The sequence below is a fragment of the Balaenoptera borealis genome, assembly GCF_965194805.1.
Source record: "Balaenoptera borealis genome assembly, chromosome: 13".
Lineage (NCBI taxonomy): Eukaryota > Metazoa > Chordata > Mammalia > Artiodactyla > Balaenopteridae > Balaenoptera > Balaenoptera borealis.
This window is the reverse complement of record NC_138870.1, coordinates 47,743,847-47,757,513: the sequence shown is the minus strand read 5'-3', so window position 1 is coordinate 47,757,513 and position 13,667 is coordinate 47,743,847. Positions and strand designations below refer to the sequence as shown.

At 51.4% G+C, this 13,667-nt stretch overlaps 1 protein-coding gene across 2 annotated transcripts in view; it reads right to left on the bottom strand.

Annotated features, from left to right (window-relative positions):
• LRP1 (LDL receptor related protein 1) overlaps window positions 1–7,668 on the bottom strand; it is a 79,496-nt gene extending 71,828 nt beyond the window's left edge. For both annotated transcript variants that reach the window (XM_082350879.1, XM_082350880.1), the window contains exon 1: window positions 7,109–7,668. In XM_082350879.1, the coding sequence (XP_082207005.1) occupies window positions 7,109–7,175 (67 nt within the window). In that variant the 5' untranslated portion in view covers window positions 7,176–7,668. The remainder of the gene's footprint in view (window positions 1–7,108) is intronic.
• Window positions 7,669–13,667: the final 5,999 nt, after the last annotated feature.

The following is a 13,667-nucleotide window of genomic DNA, read 5'->3' as shown; positions in this document are numbered from 1 at the left end:
CAGGAGTTGTTCCTCCCAATCCCGTCACCATGCCCTCTACGGAAGAAAAGTACCCCCCTCCTTCACCCCCAACCAGTCTCCCAGCCCTTCATCGCCTCTTCCTTGGTCTCTGTCAATCCCATTTCTCTTCGGCTGTCGTGCACTGGAAACCAGCTCTGTGCCAGGCACTGCACTAGGCACTGGGGTGCCAGGGAGGGGCGAGATGGCCCCTCAGGAGCCACAGCATCCTGGGAAGACAGCAGGGCAGAGTGAGCTCGGGGCTGGGACGGAGCAGAAGGAAAGTATGTCAGGGCTCTGAGCAGGGATGGATGTTAGTCTGAGGGGAGCCACACTGAGAAGACGTCCTCCCTCCCTAACCCCCATCTCTGGCAGAGGGGACTGCACTCAGGCCCCTGGCCAGGATGAGAGCCGAGTTCAGGAAACACATCAAGGATGGCCTGGCTAGGCCCCCGGCCCCGGAGTCCCCCTCCCCTCCCCCCCACCCTGAGCAGGGAATAAAGGCCCCTTGAGGAGGTGGATAATGCTGAGTTCATTGCCCCACTGGGCCAGCTGTGAGGTCTTCCCGGGGAAACAGCCCGCCAGCCTAGTTAGCATGCCGGAGAACGGTCCTCTTCCCCTGGCCAGCCGAGACTGGCTGGTCGGGGGGCGGGTAGAGGGGGCTGGAATGGGACTCAGAGGCAGATGGGCTGTTTGGAGCCCAGAAAGGCCCCCATGCCACCCCTGCCTCCACCTGGACTTTTAGTCCACGCCCCCTCTCCTCCCCAGGGTAGAACTCACAGCCCAGGCCTGAGGTCACCGGTTGGTCACTCCAATCTCCCCTCCATTCCAAGTCCCAGCCACGATCTCCTCCTCCTTTGGCCCTCACTTTGTCCCCCCGCTGTCCCCCACCCCCATTTTTGGCCTGAACTCTACAGAGGAAACAGCAGCTGGCAAACTCCGAAAGCTGGAATGAGAGAGATTCACAAACCAGATGTGCTCTTGCGGAGGGAAGGGAGCGGGGGATGGGGAGTGAAAGGAAGAGGAGCGCTCAGGGCCCCTGTCCCACAGCAGCATCCCTTTGGGCCGGGGCAGGGGGACTGGAGGTGCACGTCTCCCACAGGTCAGGGCAGCACAAGGGTCTCGAGAGATGTGAAAGAACTTCCTTTCCATCAGGGATGGTGGAGAAAGCCCTAGGAATCTCAAGTGTGAAGGCTGAGGCCTGTCTTTGATTTCCTTCAGGGGGAAGAGGGGAGGAAAGAAACAAATAACCTACTTTGGGGCAGTCTACACAGCCAAGGGAAGCCTCACTTGGAGGCAGAGGGAGCTGCAGTGCGGTGGGGTAGGAAACTTGTAATCTGCTTAGAGCCAGCAGCCAACCCCACTGCCCTCAGCTGCGCCTTCCGCATCCGATGCCAGCACCCAGGAAACCCACCTCTGTGGCCTTAGATGAGGGAACAACGTGGCCTTAAGTTCAGGAGCAACTAGAGGCCTCCCCTGCCTCCCGCCCCTCATGAGACTTGGGGCTTTCTAAGGATATGAGCTAACATTTTTCAACATGGTCACTCTGTGTCAGCCACTGAGCTGAAACACTTTGTACACATTAACTCATTTAGATCCTCAAACCCTGTGACGTGGGTACTGTTGCAATCCCCATCATACAGACGAGGGAACTGAGGTACAGAGCGATTAGTGACTGAACCGGCGGTTCCTCACTGGCCACGATGATGGAGCCACATGAAGAAGGATGAAGAAGGGAAATGGCAGGGTCCTCTGGTGCTGGGAGTGGGGACAGGGATTATAGGAGGTGGCAGTGGCCTTCAGGGCTCCTCAGAGAGGAGGGGAGAGGGTGGAGAAGAGGGAAAGGGACAAGAACGGGACAGAAGAGGGAAGAGAGAAGGGAGAAGAAGGAGGAGAGGACTACGGAGGGAGAGCGAGTGAGGTTGCAGAGAGAACGCCAGGACACAGGGGCCGTCTGTTCTCAGCTTTGCCCGGAGATGAATGTGACCGCCATGCTAACTCTGGCCAACACCCCTGCCCCCCCTCAAACCCAGGCACCCAGCCCAGCCATGGCCCCCAGGGCCACCAAGATGGAGCCAGAACGGGAGGTGTAGGGTTGGGTGTGCTTCCAGACACAACACGGACCCCGCTGCCCTGCTTGAGCCTTGGCTGTCGTCCTGTCCCATTCTGGGACCTTGGGGGCAGGGTGGGGAAGGGCGGTGAGAGGGCCTGACCAGAGTAGAGAGGGTGACTGGGAAGTACAGCCCTGAGGGAGTCTTCTCCAGAGGAGGGGACCCATCCGTTGATCCCCTTGGGAGCAGAGATGGAGAGGAAGAGAGGTGGTGAGATTTCCTAAAGACCCAGGAGACCCGAGACAGGGTAAGCGTGAAAAAGACCCCTGAGACCCTTTTCAAGAGCAGACACAGCAGAGGGAGAGATAGGCTGTGTATCAGGGGATGTTTTCTGAAAGGAGCCACGTGATATATCTAAGGGAACAGAGGAGCCAGGGGGTGGCCAGGGGGTGGGGGGCAGAGCCTGCAGGAATCTAAACTTTCAGACATATGGGGGTGGGACAGCAGGGGCCTCCCAGACCCTAACCAAGAGCTTTTCACTGAATTTTATGTATTTTGGGTGTTACCCGGTGGCTCCTTCCCGCAGCTCAGCGAGGCTCAGACACATTTTTGTCATTCCTGAGTCTGGGCCTCTGCTTTGCGGCCTGGACAGACAGACAGGATGGCTTGGGCTGCTGGGGGAGGGGAAGGGTCTCCCCCTCCATCCTGAGTCAATATTGACTCAGCAGGACATTAGGCTGACCTCCCCACCATCTTTTCCTTTCCCCACAAGTAAAATCAGACCCTTCGAATGTCTCCAGAGGTCAGCATATCTCTCACCAGGCCTTTAGAAGCCCTTCCCACCTACCCCCCAACACACACACAGCTTATGCGCTGCAGAAGTAAAAGCTCTAAGCTCCTGACCCATTCCTCACACCTTTCTCCAGTTCTCAGGTCATGAGGAAGTTCTGCCAGAAGTCTAACCTCCCTCCTCCTTTCTGAATTATCTGCACTCCCTCTCTTACTCAACCCACAAAGGGTATCAAGTTCCCTTCTTCCAGAAACATTCTCTCCAAAATTAGTGGAGGGGGAAGAAGAGAGAGGAACTTGGAGGAAAGTGGAGGGAGAACTTTCACTGCCGAACTGGATATTCCAAGCTTGGCCTGGGAGGGGAAGAATAATTCCAAAATGGCGAGCACGTGGGAAAGCCCAGGAGAGACTTCTGCTCCCAGGTAGTTTTCAACATACCAAGAGGCCTGGATGGAGGTGGATGGAGACAGACAGAGACAAAGCAAGAGACAGAGACTGAGAGAGACAAGACAGAGAATGCCACAAAGGATGAGAGAAGGATGAGATAAGAGAGATGAGAGGATGAGAGACAGAGGTTGTTTGAGGCCAAGAGAGCACACACCAATGATAGACAGACAGAGGCAAAAACCAGGGAAGGGGTCTCAGCCGAGAGGTTGCCAAGACAATGACACAGTTGTCTTGGGATGAACCCGGAGAATAACATCCCTGAGACTCAGGGTGGGGAAGCATATACCTTGACTTGGACAAAGAGAGTCCCTGCCCTAGCAGTGCCTGACCCAAGGGAGACTCAGAATAGGGGCCGCTGCCTCCCACGGAATTGGGAGGGTGGGAGGAAGGAAGACTGAAGCTCTTCAACAGGGAAGCCAAGGCCTCCAGGAGATTCTCATCTTCCCTGGGGGTGCAAGAGGGATAAATACCTCCCTTCACTGTCCCTCACCTCTTTCCCAGGGAGGTTTTAACACTGGGGCCTGGGGCCACCGCACCGGAAGCAATCCGGAGCCAACTGCTTCCTTCTCCAAACAATGCAGGATCCTGCTAACCAGGCTGAAATCTGGGACTGAACACAGGGGCATGGGTCTAGGTTCTTCAAACACCCACACCCAGCACCCAGCTCCACCAGGTCAGGGACAGCTTGCATGGTCCCACTCAACTGCACTCAGATTCCCAAAGGGCAAGAAGCCCCCATCCAGAGCTGGAGGACTTGAATGCTGGAGAGTTCAGAGGGTTGGGGAGGGAGGGGGTGGTGCCCTGACAGGAAACTACTGAGGGGAATAAGCCTTAGGCTTGGGGTTTTGATATGCAAAGGCTGAGACTACAGCAAGAGGAAAGAAAGTTAGACTTGGTAAGGAAGGGCTTCCCAAAGGTAAGGAAGGAGTTTTGTAAAGTTCCGGGGATTTGGACAGGATCTGGCTCTGGCCAGGGCCCCTGCTGACATCCTTAAGAGGCCCAGTGATGGGGAGTGGTTGGGGGCAAAAAAATATAAAGAAAATGGAGGAAGGGGGAGCAAGATTAGGAGAAAAGGAAGTCTTGAGAAGCAGCCTCAAACATCAAAATATCCCTCCATCCCCAAATCAATGTCCTACACATCCCTGGTTTGACAGATGAGGGTGAGGGGAGATGTCCAAGATCTGAGTCTGACCAGGGGAGAAAGGAGTTTGGAACCATCTCTCAAAGAGCCAGAAGGCAAACAACTCAGCCTCATAACTCACTTAACTGTCCAGTTTGTCTGATAAATGGTAATACACTGGCTCGAGGGGGTACGTGGAGATGGGTAGGAGAGAGGAAGGCAGCCAGCCCTCTCCACTACAAAATGTTCCTAATCTCAGCAGGAACCTCAGTAACTCCTCTTCCCATTCCCCATTCCATCTGTTTCTCCATCCTCCCAGGTAGCAAGTATACTCAATTCTATCTACTAGCAGGGAGTGACATTGCTTCCCAAAGAGAAGGGGACCCTGGGAATTGGGTTCAGGCATAGCAGAGAAGGCAGAAATGGTGGAGAAGGACCCTAGGGCTGCTCCCTGGAGGGAAAGCAGCAAGGTCTGTGATAGCAGCAGAAAGGAAGGTTAGACATTGAGTCAGGTAACCTGGAGCCAGGACGTGTCCTTCTCCAGAAAATGAAGGAGAAAGTTCCGTGTCTGTGGGCCTGAGACATGAGGGCAGGGGTGGGAATAGAGGAATCCCTAGGCTGTCCTAGACAACATTGGCCCTACAGGTCTGTGCAGTTTCCCTTTCCCACCCCACAGAATGGGGTAGAACTGATGATTCACTATTCCCATTCTTAAGGTGAGAACACTATGTGTGTTTGGGGAGGGGTCCTCTCTCCAGGACTTTGGATAGAGTTTGGTTTGAGCTGGGGTTACAGCTGTGGACTGGGTGGAAACTTACAAAAGCGTGGGAGACCATTAAGGAAAACACATCCAGTCTCCCTCTTCCACTCACCACCCACCAACTTGGTGTGGCAGACAGAACCGCTCTGGAACCCTGGGGGTGAAGTTCCCTGGGGCCATTCCTGACCAGGCTGGGGACCTTTTCTGCTCTCCACAGAGACCACCTTTTCCCTCTGCCTAACTCCATCCACCTCCCATCGTGGGGCTCTTGATGGGTCACTCTCTCTTAAAATTTTTTTCTATCCCTCCCAGAAGCCGCTGTACCCAAATCTTTCTGCCTCAGTTTCCCCTCTCACTTCACAGGGCTGAGAACAAGAGGAAACAACATGCATAACTGAAGAAGTCATGGGCAAGGGCTAGTCTGAAGGGTATTCAGGGCACAGCCTCTTTCCTCCTCTTGGGCAGATAATTGATGTGGGGTGGGGGTTAGGCAGACAGAGTCCCCAAGACGGCATAATTGAGAGCTACTGAATATATTGTCTTTCTGGGCACAGCTACTTCCTGACCCCCTAACCTCCCTCCTCCCACTGAAGCAAGTTGTGGGGAGGGGAAGAGAGAGAGAGAGATAGTCTGGTTTCAGAGAAAAACTTTCCCAATCACAATCTGGCAAAATTTAGAAGATGGAGGAGGGGTGCATGATGGTATTGGGTCCAGATTTTTCCCTGGATGAGAGGACTAAAATGACGGGAAGGGATGAGATCCCACCCCTTCCAAATCAGGGGCCCAGCCCAGCCCAACCCCATGACCCCAGCTCAGAGCTTGAGCAAGACTTGAACCAGTGACTCACAAGTAAGAGGGAAAATAGCTGACATTAAAGAAAGGCAAGAGGGCACCCCATTTCTCCAAAAGGACACAGTTCTAGCCCAAACCTAACTGCAGTATACAAAGTGTGTGCGTATGAGGGGAGGAGGGGAAATGGTGGAGAGAAATAAACACATCTACCAAAGGAGCAGGGAATTAGGGGGTGGGGGCATAGCCATAACCCCATCCAGCCTCCAACTCTCCTTCCAGTACAAACTGTGATCAGACCAGAAGTCAGGGAGAAAGCAGCCTTCCTCCACCCTCCCACCTCAGCATTCCAGGTCATTCTACAGTCCCCTACCCCAATGATGACATCTAACGTTTTTCATCTCAAAGCTCCCAGGAATTAAGAAGGAAAATTCAAAGTCATATAGCTTCGCCTTCCCCCACCCGCTACAGCCCCCAACACAGCCCTTTCCAGGCTACTGACAGAGGCCCTGAGAGGGGGAAGTGCTCATTTCGGAACCCAGGCTGGCAGCCCGCTGGATCCTGGACCCAGGCCTTCAAGCCCGGTCTCCAAGGGCCCAGATTCCACACCCAAGCAGGGGGCCCTCCCGTGGCCCTCTCTCTCCCCACCACAGCCATCCCCCCTGTCCTGCCTGCCCTCTGCCCAGCGGGGCACCCCTGACCCGGCTCCCCTTCCAGATGCAGAGGCCACTGCAAAAGGACCCCCGCCCCCTTTTGCAGCCAGTAAACAGCAAATCCGGATTCCTTTACAATTCAGATGTGTTGTGGGGGGGGTGGAGGATGCAGGGGAGGCGGAGGCCCTCCCCCACCAGAGATAGGAAAAGAAGGCCTCTAGATGCCAGAATCAGAAAAAGGGGGATCCCTCCTCTCCCTTCCCAGGCCTCTGGTCTTTGTTTGGGCTGGGGGGGGGGGTCCCAGAAGCATCATTTGCCTGGGGCCCCTATCCTCCAAATTGGACCCCCATCCCCACCCCCAGTCAGGCCGCTGCTGTGTCAGCTGGGCTGGGATAACAAAAGGCACCCCCTCCCGCGTCTCCCTTTCCCATCCGAACGCAGGAGTGGGGGCTGGGGAGTGGGTGTCCCCAGGGGTCCAAGGGGGCCGCGGAATCTCACTCACCATCGACAGCGGCCGCGACCAGAGCTGAGAGCAGGGGCAGCAGCAGCAGCAGCGGCGGGGTCAGCATGGTGTGGGCTGATGCAAGCAGCAGCCCCCTGCCCTCTGGTCCTGTTACTTTTCGCCGTCGCCGCCCCCCCCCCAATTGGGGGGTCCCCTTTTTCCTCCTTCCTCCCTTCTCCTCCTCTATTCTTATCCTATCCTTCAGCAAAGCTCACCAGGGGTCTGGGTGAAGAGGTAGAGTTCGGAGCCCCGTGGGGAGGGCCTGCAGACGGGGGTGCACCCTCTGCCCCCAAATCCAAACCCTTCACCCCCGGCTTTTCTCTTCGTTCCTCTTTTTCCCCCTCCCGGGCGAAGCTCACAGCCCCATCTCCGAGCCGCCTCCGGCTGCAAAAATGCACAATTGGGAGGAGGCGGGGTGGGGGAGTGGGGGGCGTGGACCGGGTGGGGGAGCCTTCGGAAGGGGCCTGATGGAGCTATGGGGTCTCCCCTCGTTTCCGCCTCCTCAGTGCACGGGCCTGGAGCTCGCACCACTGTTCCCCGGACTGAGGTGCCGCGGGGCGGGCTGAGGGGGGGGGAGAGGGAGGGGACCGGGAGAGGAGGGAGGGAGAGAAGGGGCGGGGAAAGAAAAAAGGGGGGGGGGGAGAAAGAGCTACGCGGCAATCTTGTGAGTGCGCATGCGCCGATTTGGCGCGCTGCCCTGGGGAGGGGGAGTCAGAGCGGCGACCAGATTTGGATCTCTGGCTACCGGTCCGAGAGCGGGGGGTTCCCGGGGTCCCGCTGGCTGATTTTGGGCCTGGAGCGCCCATTCCCGTGACTGGGCCTTTCTCCCTTGCGCTCGGGAGCTGAAGGGGCGAGGGGGGTTGGGCAGGGGGGTTGAGGAGAGCTGAGCGGCTTTTCTTTGAAACTCGGTGTCTTGCCCTAGAATTTCAGGCCCCGTCTGCGGATCCAAGACCGGGAGGTCTGGACAGAGGCCTGATCTCCTGGGGGAACCCTGACTGTGCCTTCCCATGACTGGGGTGGGGTCGGGGGCTGCCAGTCCGCGGGGAAGATGCGGGGAGAAGCTGAGCTTTCATTTGGAGACTTTGTAAAACCTGGACGGGGATTGGGGCCTGCGGCGGAGGGGGGCGGGGTGGGGGAGGGGCCGAGACAGCCTGCCCCCACCTCGCTCCCGGACTTGGAGTAAACAGGGACACCCGCCGGGACACGCCGGAGCTTGTCCGCCCGCCTAGGGCTTGGGGATGGAGCCCACCTTAGTACCCGCCCCGCCCTGTTTGCCTGGCACCAGGAGAGGCAGGCCCTGGTTTGGAGGGAGGTGAATCACCAGCGGGTGGGGTTAAGGAAGGTCCACCCACCTTCGCCCCAAGAGGTCGGGGCTCATTTACTTTTTTGTTTGGTGTTTTGTTTTTTTATACCTTCTGACTGGCTTCCCACCAAGTCGGGGTTTTAGATTCCGAGCAACAGGGATTTGGAATAAGATGAGGGACCCTGGACCTCTGTTTCCAGGCCTCGAGTTCTAAGGAGGTGTCTGCTGAGTGCCGGACCTTTGTCCAAGCCTGAGTCCGTAAGGGAATGCTGCTTTGAGTCCACAGGGCGCCGAGCGGTTCCCAGAGCCCAGTGAATGTGCTTCTGGCCACTGCCCCCTTCTGGGCGGTGTTTTAAGGCTGTACCTTGGGTGTCTGACTTTCTGGTGTCTGGAAGTCAGAGATCAGGGAGACAGCAGGCGACGCCAGAAATTCACATTAGAGATGAGGGAGGCTTGCACCACCCTTCTCCCTTTTAAAGTTCTAGTCAAGGAAAGGCCCCAAATCCTCACGCCAGCCTGGCCCTGGCAGAAAGTGGAGCAGCATGGAGGACTTGTCTACTAATGGCAGTGAGAGCAAGAGAGGAATCCAGAAGGAGCTAGACCTTTTCACCAAACCAGAGCTTCCTCCTGGCTCGCTTTGCTCAGGGCCAAGGCCACCTGCCTTTAGTCTCCCAGGCCAGAAACCTCAGACTTACTGCCAACTTGTCTTCTGGGCCTTTCTCTCCTATACCAATCTTGCAAACCTGTGCTCAAGATTTGTCATTTTCTTCCTTTGAAATAGAGTTCAGACTTCCTCCATTTCCACTGCCGGAGTTTCTCTGGGCAGGGGTGGGGTCTTATTCATCCTTTCATCCAGACCTCATGGGCTAACACAGTGGTGGTCACATGGCAGGGACTTACTAAATGTTTTTAATGAACTCCTACTAGGTTCCTTCTTCTCCCAGGACCCCCTCCCCATGTTGTCATCCAGGTGAAGTCAGATTGAAACAGACTTCAGGTGGCTTTGCAAGGAAAAAGCTAGCTGGAGTGACCATACGTAGCCTGAGAGGGTTGTGAGGGGGCAGCCCCATTCCTCTCCCTGATACCTATCTCATGCAGGTAAATCTTCCTGGAACTGCTTTCCCTGTGCTTTTCCTGGCTGGCAAACCTCTACTGGGTGTCTATAGACAATGGAATCAAATGTGAACTCTTCTCCCAGTCCTGGCCTCCCAATATCTGGCCTCAGCCAGCATATCGACACTTCTCATTTGCTACGTCCCAACCCCTGCTATCTCCTGAATGTGAATGTGTGTTTATTTTTATGAACGTTATATTGTAAAAAATGGTAATACTTAGTGGTTGCAAAATTCAGAGTATAGGAAGGTACAAGATGAAAAGTAAACTTGCCACTACTCTCCATCCTCCCATTCTTCAGTCCCACCCTCAGAATAACCACTACTAAGAGTTCCTTGGGTCTCCTTCCAAGAGGTTTTTTTTTGAAATGATAAACAGGGAATTCCCTGGTGGTCCAGTGGTTAGGACTCCGTGCTTTCACTGCTGAGGGCCCAGGTTCAATCCCTGGTCGGGGAACTAAGACCCCACAAGCCACCTGGTGTGGCCAAAAAAAAAAAAAAGGTAAACAAATATAAATAAACATCTTTTAAAACCACAAATGAGCTCATACAGTATATACTGTTCCGGAACTTGCTTTTTTTTCAGTTAACTCATCTTGATCCCTTTCCACATTGTACACACACATCTAGCTCACTCTTTGTATTGGCTGCTTGGAATCTCCTTGCTTGGATACTCCACAGTCTACTGGGATTGTTGGGCCCTTGGGTTATTTCCAATGTGTGAAGTGCTGAGGTTGTCTCTATAATACAAGAGAATGCATATTTCTACCTGAGCCTTTAATTATGCTCTTCTCTCAGCTGCTTCCTACCCTCATCAGCAAGGCTCTCCTGTTATTCTCACTCTGCCCATCTCTCCTGTTCCAAACTTGCTCTCAAGATAGCCTCAGTACCGAGAATTTAGCACTTAATTTCGAGGGTTCTGTGTCCACCATCAGACCATATGGTGGTCCCTAAGGGCAGGTAACATGTCTTTTACTTCTTGTATCCACCCAGCGTTAGGACCTCTTGATTGTTCAGTGGGTAAGCTGACAGGTGTGTTAGGACTAGGGGAGTCTGCACTGGTAGAGGAGACAATCATAATTAAGTACCATCGAACGGGATGTGACTGGAAGCATTTTCTCCATATTTCTCCTATAGCACCCATTATATAGTCCCTCTCTCCCTCAGCTTCTTCTCTTTCTCCCCACTTCTATTCAAAGAAGCTTTTTCCATCTTCAAACCCTTGGGTTGGAATTGTAACCAAATAGGGGAAAACCAAGGAGGAATTCTCTGCAATCCATGATCGGAATATCAAGAATGGTGACAGTGGGCAAAGAAATTGGTGGAGAGGATATCCCCTTTTTTTGGATCTCCCAGCAGATTATTAAACATCTCCCTTTCCTGTCGACCGTAACAGGCACTGAGATGGGGCATTAAGGGGGCAGCTCTGGGATTGAATGTCAGGCCAGAGACTGATACCACCTAGCGGTCAGCTAAAGAAGTGTAAACAGGAAGAGTGTCTGAAGGGTCTGGTGGAAAGTGGGAAGAGAACCAAGATTTACTGAGTACTTACCATATACCAACTCCATGCAGTGGATTTTACATGGATTAGCTCATTTAAGTCTTATAACTGCCTTGTGGCATAAGTGTTCTTTTCAGTTTGTAGATATGGAAATAGAGTCTCAGAAAAATTAAGGAATCTGCTCCAAAGCACAGTGCAGATTGGAGCCCAGTTTTCTTTCATTTAATAAACATTTATTAGGTACCTCATATGTGCCAGTTACATTGGTAAGCACTAGGGACAAGAGATGGAAACACATAGTCTCAGACTTCAAGAAGTGTACAGGTTAGTGGGGTTGTGCAATTAGATCACTGACAATTACAACAAAGTACCTTAATAACTGTGATAAAGGTACATGGCACAGAGGGAACCAGGGCAGGATACCTATTCCAGATAAGAGGGTCAAAGCAGGGCAGAGTAGATGATACCAGGTTATGTGTTGAAAGAGAGGAAGGAGATGATAAACAATGACAGAAGGAAAGTGTGTTTTAGGCTGGAGGACAGGCAAAGGCATGGAGGCATGAAGAAGTTTAAAACATTTGAGGCAATTATGGTATGGCTGAAGCTTAAGGTACTTATTGGGGAAGATAATGGATGAAGTATCAGGGAGCCTAATCAAAAGGGTGATTTTAGCCACACTAAGGACTTAGAATTTTTTTCTAGAAGTAGTGGGGAGCCAGGTGAGAAATTGATGAAGTCCTTAATGCACAAGCCATAGAGCTGAAGAGGAAGAGGATTCCAGGTAAAGAGGTAGGATCAAGTATATTAATTAGTTTATCATGTTGGCCTAGAGGATAGTGACAGGGAAAGCTGAGTCTAGAAACTGTGGCTCACATTAGAATGTTCTCAACTTCTCAGATTTTGGCGGCACATTAGAATCACCCGGGGAGTTTTAAAATCCCAGTGCTGACAAAAAAAATTCTCAGTGCCAGAGAACTTGTACTACTTGACTTCAAGACTTGTAAGCTACCGTAATCAAGACACTATGGTACTGGCATAAGGATTGACAAACAGATCCGTGGGATAGAATAGAGGGCCAGTAATAGACTCACACTTAAACGTCATTTAATTTTGATGAAGATGTCAAAGCAATCCACTGGGAAAAGGAATATCTTTTCAACAAATTGTGCTGGAACAACTGAATAGCCATATGGGAGAAATAAGTAAATCGTGATCCCTACCTCACACCATGTGCAAAAATTGATTCAAGATTAATGATAGACCTAAGCCATACAAGCTAAATCATAAGGTTTTTAGGTGAAGACATGGAATATCTTCATGACTTGGAAGTAGGCAAAAATTTCTTATGTCATGGAAAGCAATAACCATAAAAGAAAAAAATTGATAAAAGAAACATCAAAATTGAAAACTTTTGTTCATCAAAAGACACCATTAAGAAAATGAATAAGTAAGCCAAAAGGTAAGTAAAATATTGATCTCACAAAGAACTGGTATCCAGGATACATAAAAAAGTTCCTATAACACAGTAATAAAAAGACACCCCATTTTAAAAAAATGGACAAAAGATTTGAACAGATACATCACAAAAGAACATGTATTAATGCCCAATAAGCACATGAAAAGTGCTCAATATCTCTAGTCATCAAGAAAATGCAAATTAAAACCACAGTGAGATAATTCTCCATACTCACCAAAATCGTTAAACTTTAAAAAACTGACAATACCAAATGCTAGTGAGAATGTAGAGCAATTGGAACTCTCATACAGTGTTGGGAATGTAAAATGTACTATAAATTTGGAAAAATATGTAGCAGTTTCTTATATAACTAAGCACATATCTACCCCATGACCCAGCAATTATACTCCTAGTTATTTATTCAAGAGAAATGAAAACGTATGGTCACACAAAGATTCAAAGAATGTTCATAGGGCTTCCCTGGTTAAGCAGTGGTTAAGAATCCGCCTGCCAATGCAGGGGACACGGGTTTGAGCCCTGGTCCGGGAAGATCCCACATGCCGCAGAGCAGCTATGCCCATGCACCACAACTACTGAAGCCCGTGCGCCTAGAGCCTGTGCTCCCCAACAAGAGAAGCCACCACAATGAGAAGCCCGCACACCGCAACGGTAGCCCCCGCTCCCCGCAACTAGAGAAAGCCCGCGCACAGCAAAGAAGACCCAATACAGCCAAAAATAAATAAATTAATTAAATAAATTTTTTAAAAAAAGAATGTTCATAGTAGTTTTCTTCATAATAGCCCAAAACTGGCTATGGCCCAGGTAGCTATCATTTTTTAAAAAAAGGATAAACAAACTATGGTATATCTCTACCATGGGATACTACTTAGTAATAAAAATGGACACACTATGTATATACACAACAACACGATAAATCTCAAGACATGGTGAGTAAAAGAAGCCAGACATAAAAGCACATCCTGGTTTTTTGTTTTGTTTTGTTTTGTTTTTAAGTGAAGTATAGTTGATTACAATGTGTGCCAATCTCTGCTGTACAGCAAAGTGACTCAGTTATACACATATATACATTCTTTTTTTATATTATTTTCCATTATGGTTTATCACAGGATATGGAATATAGTTCCCTGTGCTATACATTAGGACCTTGTTGTTTATCCATTCTAAAT